The 20,532-nt window shown below is 47.8% G+C and overlaps 1 protein-coding gene across 1 annotated transcript in view; it reads left to right on the forward strand.

The window, feature by feature from the left end:
* The window catches only part of nell2b (neural EGFL like 2b), a 199,942-nt gene that overhangs the window by 49,398 nt on the left and 130,012 nt on the right, over positions 1-20,532 (forward strand). The window contains exons 4-7 of the mRNA XM_060903607.1: positions 14,210-14,383; positions 14,466-14,562; positions 14,730-14,802; positions 14,927-15,009. Of these exons, the coding sequence (XP_060759590.1) occupies positions 14,210-14,383; positions 14,466-14,562; positions 14,730-14,802; positions 14,927-15,009 (427 nt within the window). The remainder of the gene's footprint in view (positions 1-14,209; positions 14,384-14,465; positions 14,563-14,729; positions 14,803-14,926; positions 15,010-20,532) is intronic.

Here is a 20,532-nt window from a genome sequence, read left to right on the forward strand (position 1 = left end):
CGATACAGATATCAGTACAAAACTGAGTAGTCCACTTAGTATTAATCAATCAGGGATTGATTAAATCAGCTCTGTTTAAGTTTTGCTGGTTACCTCTGCCAACTTTGTTGGAGGAGGTTATGTTTTTGCCTTCGTTTATTTGCTCTTCCCAATGTAACTCAAAAAGTAGTGAACAGATTTTGATCAAATTTGGAGGAAATGTGGGCAATGGGCCAAGAAACAACTGATTAGATTTTGATTCAAATCTGGATATGTATATAGATCCAGGATTTTTTTTTGTCTGTTCCCAATGTAACTCAAAGTAGTGAACAGATTTTGATGAAGTTTGGTGTACAGCTTTAGTATTATCCTAGGTTCAAGTGATTTGATTTTGATGTTGATAATATGTGGCTTGGAGGAGGTATGAACTCTACCAAGTGTCCTTCTAGTTTAAATAATGATTATGAAAAATGCACACAGGCATGTTCATGCTCTAAGGCTACTAGGTTTGTTCTTTATAATGTTAGCTAGTTGATTTTAAATGAAACGCATTCCTAGCTACATTAGTTAGCTTGGCTCGAATAGGGTCGAGGGTGGAGAAGAGCAGGTTTTGCTTCACTTCAGAAAAAAAATGCTTCCATAAAGTCCCATAAAGTAAATAATTAAGTTATTCCACGAAATCAAGTCGTACATGAGCTGATATCTGACGAGGCACGTAGCACCAAATTGGCTATAAGCCATGTACGACGAGATTGAGTGGTATAACTGTTTTATTCTATCCACATTCACTAAATTTTGAGAAACAGAACATTTTTATTTTTTGCAAATTTGATAAATAAAAACTTTATACAAAATGTCCAGCAAAATCATTTCCGCTTAGACTGTAAACAAACCGGCAAAATGACAGGAGCAATTTGTGAAAAATGCTATAATAATTCTTGAAAAATAAAAAAGACACGTTCTTCCCATCAAATACCTTTATTCCATGTTTTGTTGCTTTTTTGTGTTTTGGGGGGTTTTGTTTTCGAGTAGAGTTTTTATTTCATCCTTGGTTGGTTCAGCAACATGCTCCACCATTTTGTTTTTCTCTACTTACGGTATATGAGCTGATATCCTAGTAGTAGAGTAGCCAACCAGAGCACGCGATTGCTCATATCCAATAAATGTGGATAGAATAATGTTATTTATATTTCATTACATCAGAATTCCTTGTTGTCAATGACAGATAGCAGCTGAGCATCAGGAGCAGTAATGAACTCCTCATGCTGAGTTTTCTGTTTAAGATTTTTTATTTTTTAGGTTATTTGTATTGTGCCAAGATGCTGTAATTCCAGTATCAGTATTCATGCATTTATATAAAGGAATATAAATGGAATTTGCTACTGAAGTCTACTCCTAATAGTTTATATACAACATCCTGATGAAAGTATTAAAGCAACTCCAGAGGTGTTGACTTTTTTCTGTAGCGATGATGAACCACTTGGTGTCACAGATCACATAAGAGCAAAACCCAGAGCTGGAGAACCTCCAGAGACAACTGGGTTTTGGTCCCAAATATCCTTGGACTTGGTGAAAATTTCCCATGCTTGGACCTTCAGCCATAGAACAAGCCCAAAGCATGAATGATCCACTCCCACATTTACAGTTGAGTATCAAATGCTTTTCCTTGGACGGTGTCCCCTTTTGCCACCAAAAATGATGATAGTGTTCATGGCTGAAAGGTTTGATTTTGGTCTCATCTGACAACACAGGATTGCACATGTGGTTCCATGCACTTGGAAGTCCAGAAGCTGCATTTTGTCTGTTCTCTCAAGAAGGGCAACTTATTTGCAACTCGTCCATACAGCTTGTTGTTATGGAGGCGGTATTGAATGTTTGATTTTGAAACAACTCTAACTAAACTGCAATTCTGAAACTGATTTTTAAGGTCTTTTTTCCCCTTCCTTGCCAGTCTCTTCACTATACATGCGTATGTACATACAGCTATAGAAAAGATTGAGATTATTTTTAAATAATTATTTTTTAGATTTTTCATAGCTGTTTTAGCCATATAGCTGCATAAGAATATCTAATCCATTAGAAAATGGAGAAAGAATTAGGTTCGGTTAGATATCACTTTAAGACAACAATATGTTACTTGGACATACCATGTAAAATAGCAAATGATTGATTCCTGTTGATTCCTAACCAGTTTATAAGTCACTATGAATTCATCTTTAAATGAAGTGTCATTTTGTCATGATAATCTTTCTCATCAGTGCAACATCAACAGTTTGTTGATCAAACCAAATAGATCAACCACAAGCCATGGAATATTATTGATAGCAAGTTATACGGCGTTGCCCGGGTGGGGTGGGGTGAAGCTCAGACGTAATTTTTTTAGTATGTGATATACAATATATTAAAAACAAACAATTCTAGTTTTATATTCTTTATTAGAGCAACACAAATATAATCTATATACATTTCTCCTGGGAAAATATTTTTGCTTTGTAGATTTTTACATTTCAGGTTCTGATAAAATATGCTGTGTTTTTATATATATATATATATATATATATATATATATATATATATATATATATATATATATATTATAAAAAGGGTTTGTCAGTGGAAAGGGTGGAAGGGTGGAGAGAAGATATCCACCAAGAAATTAAATATACTTTGTTGCTACATATTTCTTACTTCATTCAAACATCCACCATCCAGGGGCCCATCGGGGACCCCCTGGGACCCAAATATGGAATTTCTAAGTTCTGCCAAATTGTGGCTATCTCCTGTACCTACGTCCCAAGTTTAGTGAAGATCTGTTGAGAGTTTGTGTTGATAAATGTAACGTGAAAGGCATTGAGGGAGGGGGTGGGTGGATGTTGTGCCCCCCAGGGACCTCCCTGGGGCCCGTACATGAATTTTGCTTATAGCTGCAAAATTCCAGGTCATCCCTGCACCTACTTGCCAAATTTGGTGAAAATCCGTCGAGAAATGGCGATATTAGCTCAAGACAAACAAACAAACAAACAAACAAACTTTGCTGCTTATTATATAGAATGAGCTAAAGATCATGCGAAGCAAATATGACGACATTATTCAGAATGAACAGATATAAATACAGAAATGAATAGGATGCTCACTGTTATATATCTGGATTTTTTGGTCAGATATGAAGCTTTTATGAAAATAAGGCCCTGTGTGATGCATTTACAGTATCCTTAGTAACTGCCTGGTCAGGATCACAGTGGTTTAAATTAGGATACAGGTTCATTTCTGAAATAAAATAGTACCATGTACATTATGTACTTGAGACCAATAATGAACTCAAGTGATGTAGGTGAGGTTGAGGAACTGTCAGAGCCAGAATTCATAGACCATTCGGACAGTGCTGGCATTTCTAACTCTGGGATTTTTTTTCCTCCCCAGTATTTTTCATTGTTTCCTTAGTCATAGGGTTAATAACAATGACTTAAAAAAAAAGGATGGCATGGTTCCAGGTGCTTCCATTCTATCGAAATGAAGTCAAAATTCCTCCAACATTTTGTCAAAACTTGGATCCAGAGTCTGCACAATAAAGACAAGATTCGAAGTTAAGTACACCTTCTGATTTGGTAGGCCTATCCTCTTCTCCCAGTACCAGCGTGAAGGTCCAGCATGTCGCCAAGGCTGTCAATCACTTCATTCCCAAGTGTTGCCACGCCTTCTTATGATATAACATTTTAAAAACTAATTTCTGCATGGAAAAGAAAACGTACAGGTATCAGCATAGGGAAAACTAACTGTTTGAATTAGATGCTGTAGATGGCCTTCCAGCTTCTGCCATCAGACCCCTGCAGCTCATCCAGAACACTGCAGCTCACCTGGTCTACAACCTCCCTTGTTCTTCCCACATCACCCCTCTGTTTGCTGACCTGCACTGGCTACCTATCAAGAAGAAGAAACCTTTATTTGTCACATGCACACTTCAAGCACAGTGAGATTCATCCTCTACATTTAACCCATCTGAAGCAGTGAACACACATGTACACACACCCAGAGCAGTGGGCAGCCATACTACAAAGCCCGGGGAGCAGTCAGGGGTTAGGTACCTTGCTCAAGGGCACTTCAGCCCAAGGCTGCTGTGGCAGCGGGGGCGTGGCCAAGCATTGGTCTGTGACCGGAGGGCGGATTCGGGGAAGGTAAGTGGCAGAATCACTGCACCTGAGGTTGATTTAATGTGTTTTTGTGTCTTCCCCAGTGACCGCGCCCTATTTAAGGAAGAGAGCGAGAGCAGAGAGGGCTCTCTCCCCAACCAGACGACTTGAGTGTGTGTGTGTGTGTGTGTGTATAGTTAAGGCTGAAAAGCTAAAATAAACGGGTTTTGTGAACTCAGTTCTGGCCTGCCGTCCTTCTGTGCTCCACCCACCCATCTGAACTGCTACAGTGGTGCCGAAACCCGGGACTTGGAGCGCCGAAGCAGAACAGCCCCATGGAGTCCGCCCCTTTCACCGAGCTGGTCCACGCCCTCGCCGCGGCCCAGCAAAGCCAGCACCAGGCACTAGCCGCCCTCCAGAAGGAACAGAAACAGTGGTTCGAGGCCCTGGTGCTGGCTCAGCAGGAAGAGCGACAAGCATTCCGGCACGTCCTCGCGTCGGCGGGGTCCACCTCCGTGGGGCCGCCTCCCTTCACCCTGACGAAGATGGGCCCGCAGGACGACCCCGAGGCCTTCCTCACGCTCTTTGAGCAGGTAGCAGAGACCTCAGGGTGACTGGTGGAACAGCGCGCAGCGCGCCTCCTCCCCCTGCTAACGGGAGAGGCGCAGCTGGCCGTGCTACAGCTCCCTGCCGACTGCCGGCTGGTCTACGCGGACCTTCGCCGGGCCGTCCTCCAGTGTGTGGGGCGCACCCCCGAGCAACAATGACAGCGCTTCCGCGCTTTGCGCTTGGAGGAAGTTGGCCCGCAGTTCGCGTTTGGCCAGCAACTCTGGGACGCCTGCGGGTGGTGGTTGAGGGCCGACAACCGCGACGCCGAGGGGATCATCGACCAGGTGGCGCTGGAACAGTTCATCGCGCGTCTACCAGCCGGAGCTGCAGAGTGGGTCCAGTGCCACCACCCGGCGTCGCTGGATCAGGCAATCGAGCTGGCGGAGGACCATTTGGTGGCTGTCCTGATGGCAGGACAGCAGACAACCTCTTCTCCCCTCTCCTCTCTCTCTCTCCCTCTCCTCCTGTGTCTCATCCTCGCCCCGTTCCCCCACCGTGGAGGCGGGGGCCAGCCCCACCCCAGCCGGCCCGCTGCACCCACGGTGCCCTCCCGTTTCTCCCTTCTGTGTCTGTCTCTCCCCCCCCTCAGGTGAGTGAGCCCCAGAGCACCAGTGCAGAGAGGAAGCCCGGGCCGGTTTGCTGGCGCTGCGCGGAGCCGGGCCACCTCCAACAGCAGTGTTCGGTAATGGAGGTGGGCGCGGTGGTTCGGATCCCCGACGCGCCAGGAGCCGCCCTCGATCGGGCCGGAGTGTATCGTATACCGATGAGTATCCAAGGGGATACACATCAGGCGTTGGTGGATTCTGGTTGTAATCAGACCTCAATCCACCAAAACCTGGTGCAAGACGAGGCATTGGGGGGAGCACAGTTGGTGAAGGTGTTGTGTGTGCACAGGGATGTTCAGAACTACACTTTAGTGCCGGCTCCTCTTCTCTCTATCGGGGAATCCCTCGTGGATTTTCCATTAGAGCAGTCGCGAGACGAGACTCTGCGGCATGCGTTTGACCAAGTGAGAGTAATCGATGGTCAAATGCTCCAGCCAAACGCCACCCCGACCTTCCCTTACTTCGCAATTATGAAGGATAGATTATACCGAGTGACGCAGGACACTCAAACTAAAGAGCAAGTCATGCAGCTTTTGATTCCGAAGAGCCGCCAGGAATTGGTATTCCAGGCGGCTCACTTTAATCCCATGGCTGGACACTTAGGGCAGGATAAAACACTAGCCCGAATAATGGCCCAGTTCTATTGGCCAGGGATTCGCGGCGATGTCCGTAGGTGGTGTACGGCGTGCCACGAATGCCAGTTAGTAAATCCAGCGGCCATTCCAAAAGTGCCTTTGCGCCCTCTCCCATTAATCGAGACCCTGTTCGAAAGAATTGGGATGGATCTCGTCGGGCCATTAGATCGGTCAACACGAGGGTACCGCTTTATATTAGTTCTGGTGGACTATGCAACGCGATACCCAGAAGCGGTGCCTCTTCGCGATATCTCAGCACACAGTATTGCGGAGGCGCTCTTCCGCGTCATCTCCCGAGTTGGAATCCCGAAAGAGATTCTGACTGACCAAGGCACCGCGTTTATGTCACGTACACCAAATGAACTGTATAGGTTGTTGGGTATTAAGCCGATCCGCACCAGCGTGTATCACCCACAAACGGACGGTTTAGTTGAACGGTTCAATCGCACCCTCAAGAATATAATTAAAAAATTCATAAGTGAGGATGCATGTAATTGGGATAAGTGGCTCGAACCCTTGTTGTTTTCAGTGCGAGAGGTCCCCCAAGCCTCCACGGGGTTCTCCCTGTTTGAATTGTTATACGGGCGTAAGCCACGCGGCGTTCTAGATGTGCTGCGGGAAAATTGGGAGGAGGGACCTTCACCAAGTAAAAATGAAATCCAATACGTTATTGACCTGCGCGCAAAACTCCACACATTCACCCACCTAACCCAGGAGAATTTGCGGCAGGCCCAAAAAGGACAAGCCCGCCTGTACGACAAGGGTACGCGCCTCAGGGAGTTCGCACCAGGAGATAAAGTACTTGTACTGTTGCCCACATCGAGCTCCAAATTAGTTGCTAAGTGGCAAGGACCCTTTGAGGTCACACGACGAGTCGGGGACGTTGACTATGAGGTGAGGCAAACGGACAGGGGTGAGGCGTTACAGGTTTACCACCTCAATCTGCTCAAACTCTGGAATGAGGAGGTCCCCATGGCGTTGGTGTCGGCGGTTCCGGAGAAGGCGGAGCTGGGGCCGGAGGTTCAAAAGGGAACATTGGCATCACGTACCTCTCCGGTCCCCTGTGGAGACCACCTCTCCCCGACCCAACTCGCGGAGGTTGCCGAGTTGCAGACCGAGTTTTCAGACGTATTCTCGCCCCTGCCCGGCCGCACCAACCTCATAGAGCACCACATTGAGACGCCCCCGGGGGTGGTAGTGCGCAGCCGCCCTTACAGGCTACCCGAACACAAGAAAAAAGTGGTTCGGGAAGAACTCGAGGCCATGCTCGAAATGGGCATCGTCGAGGAGTCCCACAGTGACTGGAGCAGCCCGGTGGTCTTGGTACCCAAGGCTGACAGGTCGGTCCGGTTCTGTGTAGACTATAGGAAAGTCAACGCAGTGTCTAAATTCGTCGCGTACCCAATGCCTCGTATTGATGAGTTGCTCGATCAACTAGGCACAAATCGCTTTTACTCGACACTGGATTTAACAAAGGGTTATTGGCAGATCCCCTTGACTCCATTATCCCGAGAAAAGACAGCCTTTTCCACACCGTTCGGCTTACACCAGTTTGTCACACTTCCTTTTGGGCTGTTTGGGGCGCCCGCTACGTTCCAGCGGCTGATGGATAGGGTCCTCCGCCCCCATACCACCTACGCGGCCGCCTACCTCGACGATATCATCATCTATAGTAATGACTGGCCGAGGCACCTCCAACATCTGAGGGCCGTCCTTAGGTCGCTGAGGCAAGCGGGTCTCACAGCCAACCCGAAGAAGTGTGTGATTGGGCGGGTGGAAGTACGGTATCTGGGCTTCCACTTGGGCAACGGGCAGGTGCGTCCCCAAATTAACAAGACAGCGGCAATTGCGGCCTGCCCGAGGCCCAAGACCAAAAAGGGGGTGAGACAGTTCCTGGGGCTGGCTGGCTATTATCGTGGGTTTATACCTAACTATTCGGACGTCACCAGCCCGCTGACTGATCTGACTAAAAAGGGGGCACCAGATCCGGTCCAGTGGACGGAGCAATGCCAGCAAGCTTTTTCAGAGGTAAAGGCTGCACTGTGTGGGGGCCACTTTTACACTCCCCTGACTTTTCTCTCCCCTTTATGTTACAGACGGATGCGTCAGACCGAGGGCTGGGGGCTGTTTTGTCCCAGGAGGTGGAGGGGGAGGACCGCCCAGTGTTGTATATCAGTAGGAAGCTGTTGGTGCATGAGGGGCGCTACAGCACCATTGAAAAGGAGTGCCTAGCCATCAAGTGGGCGGTCCTCGCCCTCCGTTACTACCTGCTGGGGCGCCCTTTCAGCCCTTTCACCCTCTGTTGGGACCACGCACCCCTCCAGTGGCTCCACCGCATGAAGGATGCCAACGCGCAGATCACCCGTTGGTATCTGGCACTCCAACCCTTCAAGGTGATCCACAGGCCGGGGGCGCAGATGGTCGTGGCGGACTTCCTCTCCTGTCAAGGGGGGGGGGGGGAGTCGGGCGGTGGGGGTATGTGGCAGCGGGGGCGTGGCCAAGCATCGGTCTGTGACCGGATGGGGAAGGTAAGTGGCAGAATCACTGCACCTGAGATTGATTAATGTGTTTGTGTGTCTTCCCCAGTGACCGCGCCCTATTTAAGGAAGAGAGCAAGAGCAGAGAGGGCTCTCTCCCCAACCAGACGACTTGAGTGTGTGTGTGTGTGTATGTGTATAGTTAAGGCTGAAAAGCTAAAATAAACGGGTTTTGTGAACTCAGTTCTGGCCTGCCGTCCCATGTTAACCTAACTGCATGTCTTTCAACTGTGGGGGAAACCGGAGCACCCGGAGGAAACCCACACAGACACGGGGAGAACATGCAAACTCCACACAGAAAGGCCCTCACCAGCCGCTGGGTTTGAACCCAGAACCTTCTTGCTGTGAGGCGACAGTACTAATCACTACACCACTGTGCCAGCCGTATCACAGCTTGTATCAAATTTAAGACATTGATGCAAGCTTACCAGTCTCTCAGCATACCTCCAGAGTCTGAGCCGCCCCTCCACACCAGCCAGATCCCTACTCTCCGCTAGTACTGGTCACCTGGCCCCTCCTCCTTTCTGCTCCTGCCCAGTCCACTCAAGACTGCTATCTGTCCTGGTTCCCCGTTGGTGGAATGACCGTCCCATTGAGGTCAGAACTGCCGACTCCCTGACCACCTTCAAGCGCAGAATGAAGGCCCACCTCTTCAGGCTGCACCTCTTCCCTTCCTCCCTGCCCACTGTATAACTGCGTTTCGGTCTTGACCAACCCAGGCTGTGTATTGTCTAGCCTGGGGTTAACCGGTTTGGTTCTCTTAGTTGTACTTTATATGGTTGGTTTGTTTCCTTGGCTGTTTGAGTATTGGTACTTCAACAAAATATTACACTAGGTATTGCTGTCACTTGTTCAGTTGGCACTAGAACTTTCTTGTCTAGAAGTTCAGCACTTCATGTACCTGACTTTTGCACTCACTGTATGTCGCTCTGGATAAGAGCATCTTCTAAATGTCATGTAATGTAATGTAGCGGGAAAGAGAGAAAAGTGACATGGAAAACAGGCTATTTTTATCATTGAAATACATGAGGATGGATGGAGCTACACATTATACTGCAGCCAGCCAGCAGGGACGCTAGACCTGTAGTTGCTTCACTTTTTGTTTGCTTCATGTTACACTGTTCATATTTTTTTACAATCATTGGTTAATAATCTCATTCATCTCATTATCTCTAGCTGCTTTATCCTTCTACAGGGTCGCAGGCAAGCTGGAGCCTATCCCAGCTGACTACGGGCGAAAGGCGGGGTACACCCTGGACAAGTCGCCAGGTCATCACAGGGCTGACACATAGACACAGACAACCAGTCACACTCACATTCACACCTACGGTCAATTTAGAGTCACCAGTTAACCTAACCTACATGTCTTTGGACTGTGGGGGAAACCGGAGCACCCGGAGGAAACCCACACGGACACGGGGAGAACATACAAACTCCACACAGAAAGGCCCTCGCTGGTCACGGGGCTCGAACCCGGACCTTCTTGCTGTGAGGCGACAGCACTAACCACTACACCACCGTGCCGCCCTTGGTTGTTAATAATAATAATAATAATAATAAGCTGTCTGTCTGTCGCCATCCTCATATGGGTAGTTGAGGGTTGGCGATCCAGGAAGCTATCAACTAACTTCCCTGAATTCTCCTTGGGTGATTATAGCACACCGGAGGGACCCAAACCCTCATCTGGTGGTGGATCACATACACACCAATGGGCAATTTAGAGTAGCCAATTGACTTAATCCACATGTCTTTTGACTGTGGGGGGAAACTGGAGCACCCAGAGGAAACCCATGCAGGCAGGAGGAGAACATGCAAACTCCTGACAGAAAGGCCCCCGTCGGCCACTGGGCTCAAACCCAGAACCTTCTTGCTGTGAAGCGACAGTGCTAACCACTACACCACCGTGCCACCAATAATAATAATAATAATAATAATAAATCAAAAACAAACAAAAGAAACCCTAGGCCACACTCACTTTAGGTTTAATTTGGAATACAGATTTAAATATTTGGATCACAAAACTGATACAGATAGTTTCACTGCATTTACACCTTTAGTGTAGTAAAGACATAAAACTCTTGAATCACAAATCATATTATGTACCTCCGTTTTGAATCACTATTCTAATAACAGATTATTTTAAAGCTGTATGTCTGAATTTTTTGTTTCTAAGTCATCGTTATCCTAAATGGGACAACACAATCAACTTTGAGGACGTGAAAATTGCTTTAGGGCACATGAGCTGACACATGAGCCACTCTGATCATGGATTGTGCATAATGAATCTGATTTGGGTCCAGTGACATTTCTTATACACATACTGTATTGATTACCTTTCAACTTTAAGGTCAACATGCTCATAACTCAGGGGCTCAAGGATCCGTGTTTCTTCACCAACACCCACACACACAAAATCCCTCATGGTTCGCAGTACCAGGAGACACTTATCATTATTTCACCATGCTGACCCAACTGCAGAACTGAGATCGCATATCAAAGGGTGAGGCAATGAATTGGCAGGTACTGCTGATTGTCAAGTCTGATGATTAATCGCTCCTCTGATTTCGACTGAATATCTGATTGCATGGGTCCTTGCCATCATGAAGATGGAGTGGCAGATCAGTGGGAACATATATGGTTACATAATTAGACGCCCAGCCAGATAGGGTGATAGTTGAATGACTAGCTGGATATATGTGCTTTAATCTCATTGACTGGTCCCACACTGAGCCTTCATAGCTAGAAAGATGGCCCGCGATTCCAAATGTGTCCATATTAATTATGAGCCATATGTAGGCATAATTCTTTAACTGTCATCTTTAAACTTTGGCACTGCAATCACATGTCTGTAGCTGCTCTGATTGATGTATCTGTGGTGAAGGCAGCTGTGTGCGAACACCCCGAGCAATGTTAATCACATTTACTACCAGCTAATTAATTTTACTTCCTACTTTCTTTCTTGCCTCACAGTGCTCCAGAGAGCTCCTTTAGAGGAAGGAAGATTTAATCTTATTAAATTTGGATGAATATCCTTTCTAAGTGAGATTATTCTATCCACGTTCACGGAATATGAGCAATTGCGCACTCTGATTGCCTACTCTACTACTAGGCTATCAGCTCATATACCATAAGTGAGGAAAAAAAACAAAATGGTGGCGCATGCTGCTGAACCAACCCAGGACGAAATAAAAAAACTCTACTCAAAACCAAATATCTCATCTCATTATCTCTAGCCACTTTATCCTGTTCTACAGGGTCGCAGGCAAGCTGGAGCCTATCCCAGCTGACTACGGACGAAAGGTGGGGTACACCCTGGACAAGTTGCCAGGTCATCACAGGGCTGACACATAGACACAGACAACCATTCACACCTACGGTCAATTTAGAGTCACCAGTTAACCTAACCTGCATGTCTTTGGACTGTGGGGGAAACTGGAGCACCTGGAGGAAACCCACGTGGACACGGGGAGAACATGCAAACTCCACACAGAAAGGCCCTCGCCGGCCACGGGGCTCGAATCCGGACCTTCTTGCTGTGAGGCAACAGCGCTAACCACTGCACCACTGTGCCGCCCCTCAAAACCAAATATATATTAAAAAAAAGCAACAAAATATGGAATGAAAGTATTTGATGGTAAGAACATATCTTTTTTCCCAAGAATTATTATTATTATAACATTTTTCACAAATTGCTACTATTTCACTGGTTTGTTTACATTCTTCATCTTTAAGCATTAAAATTTGTTGAATTTTTTTAGACTGGTTCAAAAGCTCAAAGAAGTTTGAAAATTACATCCCTGAAATGTCCAAGGAAGAATTAAATAAATGTCTAAATCTTTTCTATACCTTGGCATGACAGCAAGATGGCACTTTCTACAAAAAAACAACACTAAAGTTTTTATTTATCAATTTTGCAAAAAATAAAAATGCTCTGTTTCTCAAAATCCAATGAATGTGGATAGAATAAAAGAGTTATTCCACTCAATCTCATCATACATGGCTTATAGCCTACTCAGTGCTACGCGCCTCATCAGCTATCGGCTCATGTATGACTCGATTTAGTGGAATAACTGTTAAATGTTCTTTGTTTAAAGCAACACATCAATAGTTCAAACCCATACAGAGTTTTGACACAGGAGCATGTTTTGAATAATGTCCTTGATTTGGGAAATCAATCATGAGTAATTTTCCTACCCAGACATCAAATACAGTCTTCAGAGGATATGATGATGATGACCTCAGTTATGGAATCAAGATTTGTCAAATCAGGCAATATTTTTCCATTCTTCAGCTGTCCAGTGTTGGTGACTTTGTGCCTCAGATTCCTGTTCTTGACTAACAGAAGTAGAACCTGATGTGGCCCATCTGCCTTGAAGCTCAATGTGTTGTGCATTTTGAGATGCTTTTCCAACCACCACAAGTGTAACTAGAAGGGCACTCGGTAGAATTCATACCTCCTCCAAGGTACATATTATCAACATCAAAATCAAATCACTTGAACCTAGGATAATACTAAAGCTGTACACCAAATTTCATCAAAATCCATTTGTTACTTTTTGAGTTACGTTGGGAACAGACAAGAAAATCCCAGATCCCCTTACGTATCCGGATTTGCATCAAAATCTAATCAATTGTTCCTTGGCTCATGGCTCAGCTTTCCTCCAAATTTCATCAAAATCTGTTCACTACTTTTTGGGTTACGTTGGGAAAACCCCCCAAAATCCTGTATCTGTATACATATTTGGATCCTGGATCCACATAGATATCTGGATTTGCTTCAAAATCTAATCATTTGTTCCTTAGCGCATGGCTCAGCTTTCCTCCAAATTTCATCAAAATCCATTCATGACTTTTTGAGTTTCACTGGGAACAGACAAAAAAAATCATGATTTCTATACATATCTGGATTTGCATCAAAATCCAGTTGTTCCTTGGCCCATGGCTCACCTTTTTTCAAAATTTTATCAAAATCAATTCAATACTTTTTGAGTTACATTGGGAATAGACAAACAAACAAACAAATGAAAAGTTGTGCAGTGCGCTGCATGACTTTTCATTTGTTTGTCTATTCCCAATGTAACTCAAAAAGTATTGAATTGATTTTGATAAAATTTTGCAAAAATCACAAAAACGGAAGTTATGGCCAACTAGGTGTTTTTACAGGATTTGACCTTGGTGACCTTGACCTGTGACCTTGACCCACCAAAAACTATTGATGTCTTTGTGTGACCCTAATGAGTTGTCCTGTGCATTTTGGTGAAGATTGGTCAAGAAATGACGACGCTAGAGCACCAACAAACAAACGGACAAACGGACAGATCAACATACTTGCAAAAATCTCCGATTTTCGCAAGTAACAAACAGAGGCTGAAAACATAACCTCCTCCACCAAAGTTGGCAGAGGTAATGAGTGGTTACTTGAGTTGACATCGCCTTCCTGTCAACTTTGGCTCAGTGGAAGTTTTTCACACCATTCTGTGTAAACTCTACAGACTATTGTCCATGAAAATCCCTGGAGATCAACAGTTTCTTAAATACTCAAGCCATCCTGTCTGGCACTAACAACCATGCCACAGGCAAAGTCACTGAGATCACATTTTTTCCCCATTCTGATGTTTGATTTGAATGCTGTCTGAACTAAAATATACTACTTATATCAAGAGAGAAGAATGTGTTCCTTTTACCATGCACTAAATTGAAGCAAATCCAACATGCAGGTATCTGGAGCTGGAAAGCAATGGGCAGCGCAGTGAAATCCGGCTGCACTACTGGATGGCAGAACAGCAGAACCGCACTGAGATTTTCCCCTACAACCTGGCAGATGCTCGCTGGCATAGAGTGGCCCTGACACTCAGTACTACTCAGCTGGTGCTTCATGTGGACTGCAGCAGGTGGGCAAGATGGTCACATTATTTTTATATGGCTTGATCACTTTACATACTTTGGGAAAAAATTTTGATTTTTTTTTTTTAGAATTTATGAGAGAATTGTGGAGACACCATCTATGGACATTCCTGCAGGTACAACTGTGTGGCTTGGGCAAAGAAATAACGTTCATGGATTCTTTAAGGTATGGATTGCTCTGACTTTAGCTCTGATACACTTTGCCATGCCAGTGAAGTGTCAATTTTGCTAGAGGAAGCTGTGATTAAGCCAGCGTCTGTCAAAATGTTGACATTAATGAACTTCCATTGGACCTCTGGTGAATAGTTATTAGTGTCTAATCCCATTTCCTAGGGTATGATACAGGAAGTTCAATTGGTGTTCATGCCTCAGGGATACATCTCACAGTGCCCTGATCTCAACCGCAGTGAGTGCACATCACTGCAAAGAACACCTTCATATTTCTTATATCTTTGTATGGTTGTATAATACATTAAATGAGCAAGAACTCATATTAAATATCCATTAAGCTCCTCTTGTTGATTTTTCAGCTTGTCCAACCTGCAATGATTTCCATGGTCTGGTACAGAAAATCATGGAGCTGCAGGACATTTTGGCCAAAACATCTGGAAAGGTATCCAAGATTCCTTACTAACAAAGTAGAACATTTTAGTTTGTAGCTGTGTGTTCAAGCAGAAAATATATTATGATTATGAACGAACAATTTTCAATTAAAACATGCATTTTCTACTGTAGAACTTTGCACGGGTGGGTGGAGCACAGAAGTACGGCAGGCCAGAACTGTTTCCAAAACTCTTTATTAACACTTTTCAGCGTTTTTCACTCTCCCAGACACTCAGACACACGCGCACACACACATCAGCCGTCTGGTTGGGGAGAGAGCTCTCTTCCTCTGCTCTCTCTCTCCTTATATTGGGCGTGGTCGCTGGGAAGACACACAAACACAGGTTAATTGACATCAGGTGTAGTGATTCTGCCACTTACCTTCCCTGACTCCTCCCTCCAGTCACAGACCGACGCTTGACCATGCCCCCGCTGCCACATACCCCCACCGCCCGACTCAGGCCGGGCAGCCATCCGGCCTGCAGCCGACTTCCCCCCCTTGACGGGAGAGGAAGTCCGCCACAACCATCTGCGCCCCCGGCCTATGGATCACCTTGAAGTTAAAAGGCTGGAGTGCCAGATACCAACGGGTGATCCGCACGTTGGCATCCTTCATGCGGTGGAGCCACTGGAGGGGCGCATGGTCCGAACAGAGGGTGAAAGGGCGTCCCAGCAGGTAGTAGCGGAGGGCGAGGACCGCCCACTTGATGGCTAGGCACTCCTCGATTGTGCTGTAGCGCCCCTCACGCACTGACAGCTTCCTGCTGATATACAGCACGGAGCGATCCTCCCCCTCCACCTCCTGGGACAAAACAGCCCCCAGCCCCTGTCCGACGCGTCCGTCTGCAACATAAAGGGGAGAGAAAAGTCAGGGGAATGTAACAGTGGCCCCCCACACAGTGCAGCCTTCACCTCAGAGAAAGCCCACTGGCATTGCTCTGTCCACTGGACCGGATCTGGTGCCCCCTTTTTAGTGAGATCAGTCAGCGGGCTGGTGACGTCCGAATAATTAGGTATAAACCTACGATAGTAGCCAGCCAGCCCCAGGAACTGTCTCACCCCCTTTTTGGTCTTGGGCCTCGGGCAGGCCCCAATCGCTGCTGTCTTATTAATTTGGGGATGCACCTGCCCATTGTCCAAGTGGAAGCCCAGATACCGTACTTCCACCCGCCCAATCGCACACTTCTTCGGGTTGGCCGTGAGACCCGCTCGCCTCAGCAGCCCAAGGACGGCCCTCAGGTGCTGCAGATGCCGCGGCCAGTCATTACTGTAGATTATTATGTTGTCCAAGTATGCAGCCGCGTAGGTGGTGTGGGGGCGGAGGACCCTGTCCATGAGCCACTGGAACGTAGCGGGCGCCCCAAACAGCCCAAAAGGAAGTGTGACAAATTGGTGTAAGCCAAACAGTGTGGAAAAGGCCGTTTTTTCTCTGGATAATGGAGTCAAGGGGATCTGCCAATAACCCTTTGTCAAATCCAGTGTCAAATAAAAGTGAGCCGTGCCTAGTCGATCCAGCAACTCGTCAATGCGAGGCATTGGGTACGCGTCGAATTTAGACACCGCATTGACTTTTCTATAGTCCACACAGAACCGGACCGACCTGTCGGCCTTGGGAACCAAGACCACCGGGCTGCTCCAGTCACTGTGGGACTCCTCAACGATGCCCATTTCAAGCATGGCCTCGAGTTCTTCCTGAACCACCTTTTTCTTGTGTTCAGGTAGCCTGTAAGGGCGGCTGCGCACGACCACCCCCGGGGGCGTCTCAACGTGGTGTTCTATGAGGCGGGTGCGACTGGGCAGGGGCGAGAACACATCCAAAATTTCGGTCTGCAACTGGGCAACCTCTGTGAGTTGGGTCAGGGAGAGGTGGTCTCCACAGGGGACCGGAGAGGTAAGCGATATCAATGTTCCTTTTTGAACCTCTGGCCCCAGCCCCGCCTTCTCCGGAACCACCGACACCAACGCCACGTGGATCCTCCTCGTTCCAGAGTTTAAGCAGATTGAGGTGGTAAATCTGTAGCGCCCCACCCTTGTCCGTTCGCCTCACCTCATAGTCAACGTCCCCGACTCACCATGTGACCTCAAAGGGTCCTTGCCACTTGGCGATCAATTTGGAGCTCGATGTGGGCAACAGTACGAGTACTTTATCTCCCGGTGCGAATTCCCTACGGCGCGTACCCCTGTCGTACAGGCGGATTTGCCGTTCTTGAGCCTGCCGCAAATTCTCCTGGGTTAGGTGTGTGAGTGTGTGGAGTTTTGTGCGCAGGTCAATAATGTATTGAATTTCGTTTTTGCTCGGTGAAGGTCTCTCCTCCCAATTTTCCCGCAGTACATCTAGGATGCCGCGTGGCTTACGCCCATATAATTATTCGAATGGGGAGAACCCCGTGGAGGCTTGTGGGACCTCTCGCACTGCGAATAACAGGGGTTTGAGCCCTTTATCCCAATTGCGTGCATCCTCGCTTACGAATTTTTAAATTATATTCTTGAGGGTGCGGTTGAACCGTTTGACTAAACCGTCCGTTTGTGGGTGATAAACGCTGGTGCGGATCGGCTTAATTCCCAATAACCCATACAGTTCGCTCAGTGTGCATGACATAAACGAAGTGCCTTGATTAGGCAGAATCTCTTTGGGGATTCCGACTCGGGAGATGATGTGGAAGAGTGCTTCCGCAATACTGCATGCTGAGATATTGTGAAGAGGCACTGCTTCCGGGTATCGCGTTTATTTACTAAAATAAAGTGATACCCTCGTGTTGACCGATCTAATGGCCCGATGAGATCCATCTCAATTCTTTCGAACGGGGTCTCGATTAATGGTAGCGGGCACAAAGGCGCTTTTGGAATAGCCGCTGGATTTACTAACTGGCATTCGCGGCATGCCGTACACCACCTACGGACATCGACGTGAATCCCTGGCCAATAGAACCGGGCCATTATTTGGGCTAGTGTCTTACCGTACCCCAAGTGTTCAGCCATGGGATTAAAGTGAGCCACCTGGAATACCAATTCCCGGCGGCTCTTTGGGATCAAAAGTTGTGAGACCGTCTCCTTAGTCTGAGTGTCCTGCGTCACTTGGTATAATCTCTCTCTCATAATGGAGAAATGGGGAAGGACGGGGTAGCGTTTGGCTGGAGCATTTGACCATCGATTACTCTCACTTGGTCAAATGCATGCCGCAGAGTCTCGTCTCGCGACTGCTCTAATGGGAAATCTGCAAGGGATTCCCCAAGAGAGGGAGGAGGAGCCTGCTGCTCCTCACTCTGATGCAAAGATGACGTAGACGGCTCTGTGACAGCTGCTACCGCCAATGCCACTCCGGGACCTCCCCAGCTGAACTACGGCAGGACCCACTCTTTACTAAATGAGTCATTAATTCCCAAAATCCTGGCCAATTAGTCCCCAAAATTATCGAATGGGTAAGGCGAGGATTAACCACCGCCTTTACACTAGATTTCTCCCCTCGAAATAGAATGTGGACCGACACTAAAGGGTAGTTGTGAACATCCCCGTGCACACACAACACCTTCACCAATTGTGCTCCCCCCAGTGCCTCGCCTTGCACCAGGCTTTGGTGGATTGAGGTCTGATTACAGCCAGAGTCCACCAAAGCCTGAAATGTATCCCCTTGGACACTCACCAGTATGCGATACGCTCCGGCCCGATCGAGGGCGGTTCCTGGCGCATCGGGGATCCGGACCACAGCACCCACCTCCATTACCGAGCACTGATGCTAGAGGTGCCCCGGCTCCCCACAGCGCCAGCAAACCGGCCCGGGCTTTCTCTCTGCACCGGCACTCTGGGGCTCACTCACCTGAGGGGGGGAGAGACAGACACGGAAGTGGGAAATGGGAGGGCACCAGGGGTGCGGCGGGCCGGCTGGGGTGGAGCCGGCCCCCGCCTCCGCGGTGGGGGAACGGGGCGAGGACGAGACACAGAAGGGGAGGGGGGGAGAGAGAGAGAGAGAGAGAGGAGAAGAGAAGATCTGCTGTCCTGCTGTGGGAACAGCCACCAAATGATCCTCCGCCAACTCGATGGCCTGATCCAGCGACGCCGGGCAATGGCACTGGACCCACTCTGCTGTTCCTTCAGGAAGCCGGATGATGAACTGCTCCAGTGCCACCAGATTGATGATTCCCTCGGTGTTGCGGTTGTCAGCCCTCAGCCACCGCCGGCAGGCGTCCTGGAGTTGCTGGCCAAACGTGAACAGCCGGCCGACCTCCTCTAGGCATAGAGCACGAAAGCGCTGGCGTTGTTGTTCAGGGGTGTGCCCCACACGCTGCAGGACGGCCCGGCGCAGGTCCGCGTAGACCAGCCGGCTGTCGGCGGGGAGCTGTAGCGTGGCCAGCTGCGCCTTGCCCATTAGCAAGGGGAGGAGGTGCGCCGCGCGTTGTTCCACCGGCCAGCCCGAGGCCTCTGCTGCTTGTTCAAATAGTGTGAGGAAGGCCTCGGGGTCGTCGTGTGGGCCCATCTTCTTTAGGGTGAGGTGGGGGGGCCCGCGGCGGTGGAGGTGGTGGACCCCGGCACCGCGAGGAGGTGCCAGAACACCTGATGATCTTCCTGTTGCGCCAGCACCAGGGCCTCAAACCGTTGTTCTTGCTCCTTTCAGAGGGCGAGCAGTGCCTGGTGCTGGCTCTGTTGGGCCGTGGCGAGGGCGTGGATCAGGTCTATGAAGGGGGAGGACTCCATGGGGCTGTTCTCCTTTGTGCTCCGGTTCCGGGTTTCGGCAACACTGTAGAACTTTGCATGGGTGGGTGGAGCACAGAAGTACGGCAGGCCAGAACTGAGTTTCCAAAACTCTTTAACACTTTTCAGCATTTTTCACTCTCCCAGACACTCAGACACACGCACACACACATCAGCCATCTGGTTGGGGAGAGAGCTCTCTTCCTCTGCTCTCTCTCTCCTTATATTGGGCGTGGTCACTGGGAAGACACACAAATGCAGGTTAATTGACATCAGGTGTAGTGATTCTGCCACTTACCTTCCCTGACTCCGCCCTCTGGTCACAGACCGACGCTTGACCATGCCCCTGCTGCCACATCTATATTATTTAGTTTGTAGCATATGCAAAATTTATTTAATTACTGAACCATGGGCTATATTGTTAAGATTATTTGGAATATCGAAATTAAAAATGTCACCCTGGTTTTACAATCAGGTGTAAATTAAAGGATGATCATAAAATCAGACCTGGGTTTACATGTTTATGTTGATTAGCACAAATTTTTCTCTCTCGACATAATACACCAACCAGCCATACCATTACGACCACTAACAGTTGAAGTGAATCACATTGATTATCTCATTACAGTGGCACCTGTCAAGGGGTGGGATATATTAGGCAGCAAGAGAACAGTCAGTTCTTGAAGTCGATGTGTTGGAAGCAGGAAAAATGTGCAAGCGTAAGGATCTGAGAGACTTTGACAAATTGTGATGGCTAGATGACTGGGTCTGAGCATCTCCAACATGGCACATCTTGTGGGGTGTTCCTGGTACTGTATGTACACAGAAGGGGGGGAGAGAGAGGGAG

This window comes from Neoarius graeffei, chromosome 21, assembly GCF_027579695.1.
Source record: "Neoarius graeffei isolate fNeoGra1 chromosome 21, fNeoGra1.pri, whole genome shotgun sequence".
NCBI lineage: Eukaryota > Metazoa > Chordata > Actinopteri > Siluriformes > Ariidae > Neoarius > Neoarius graeffei.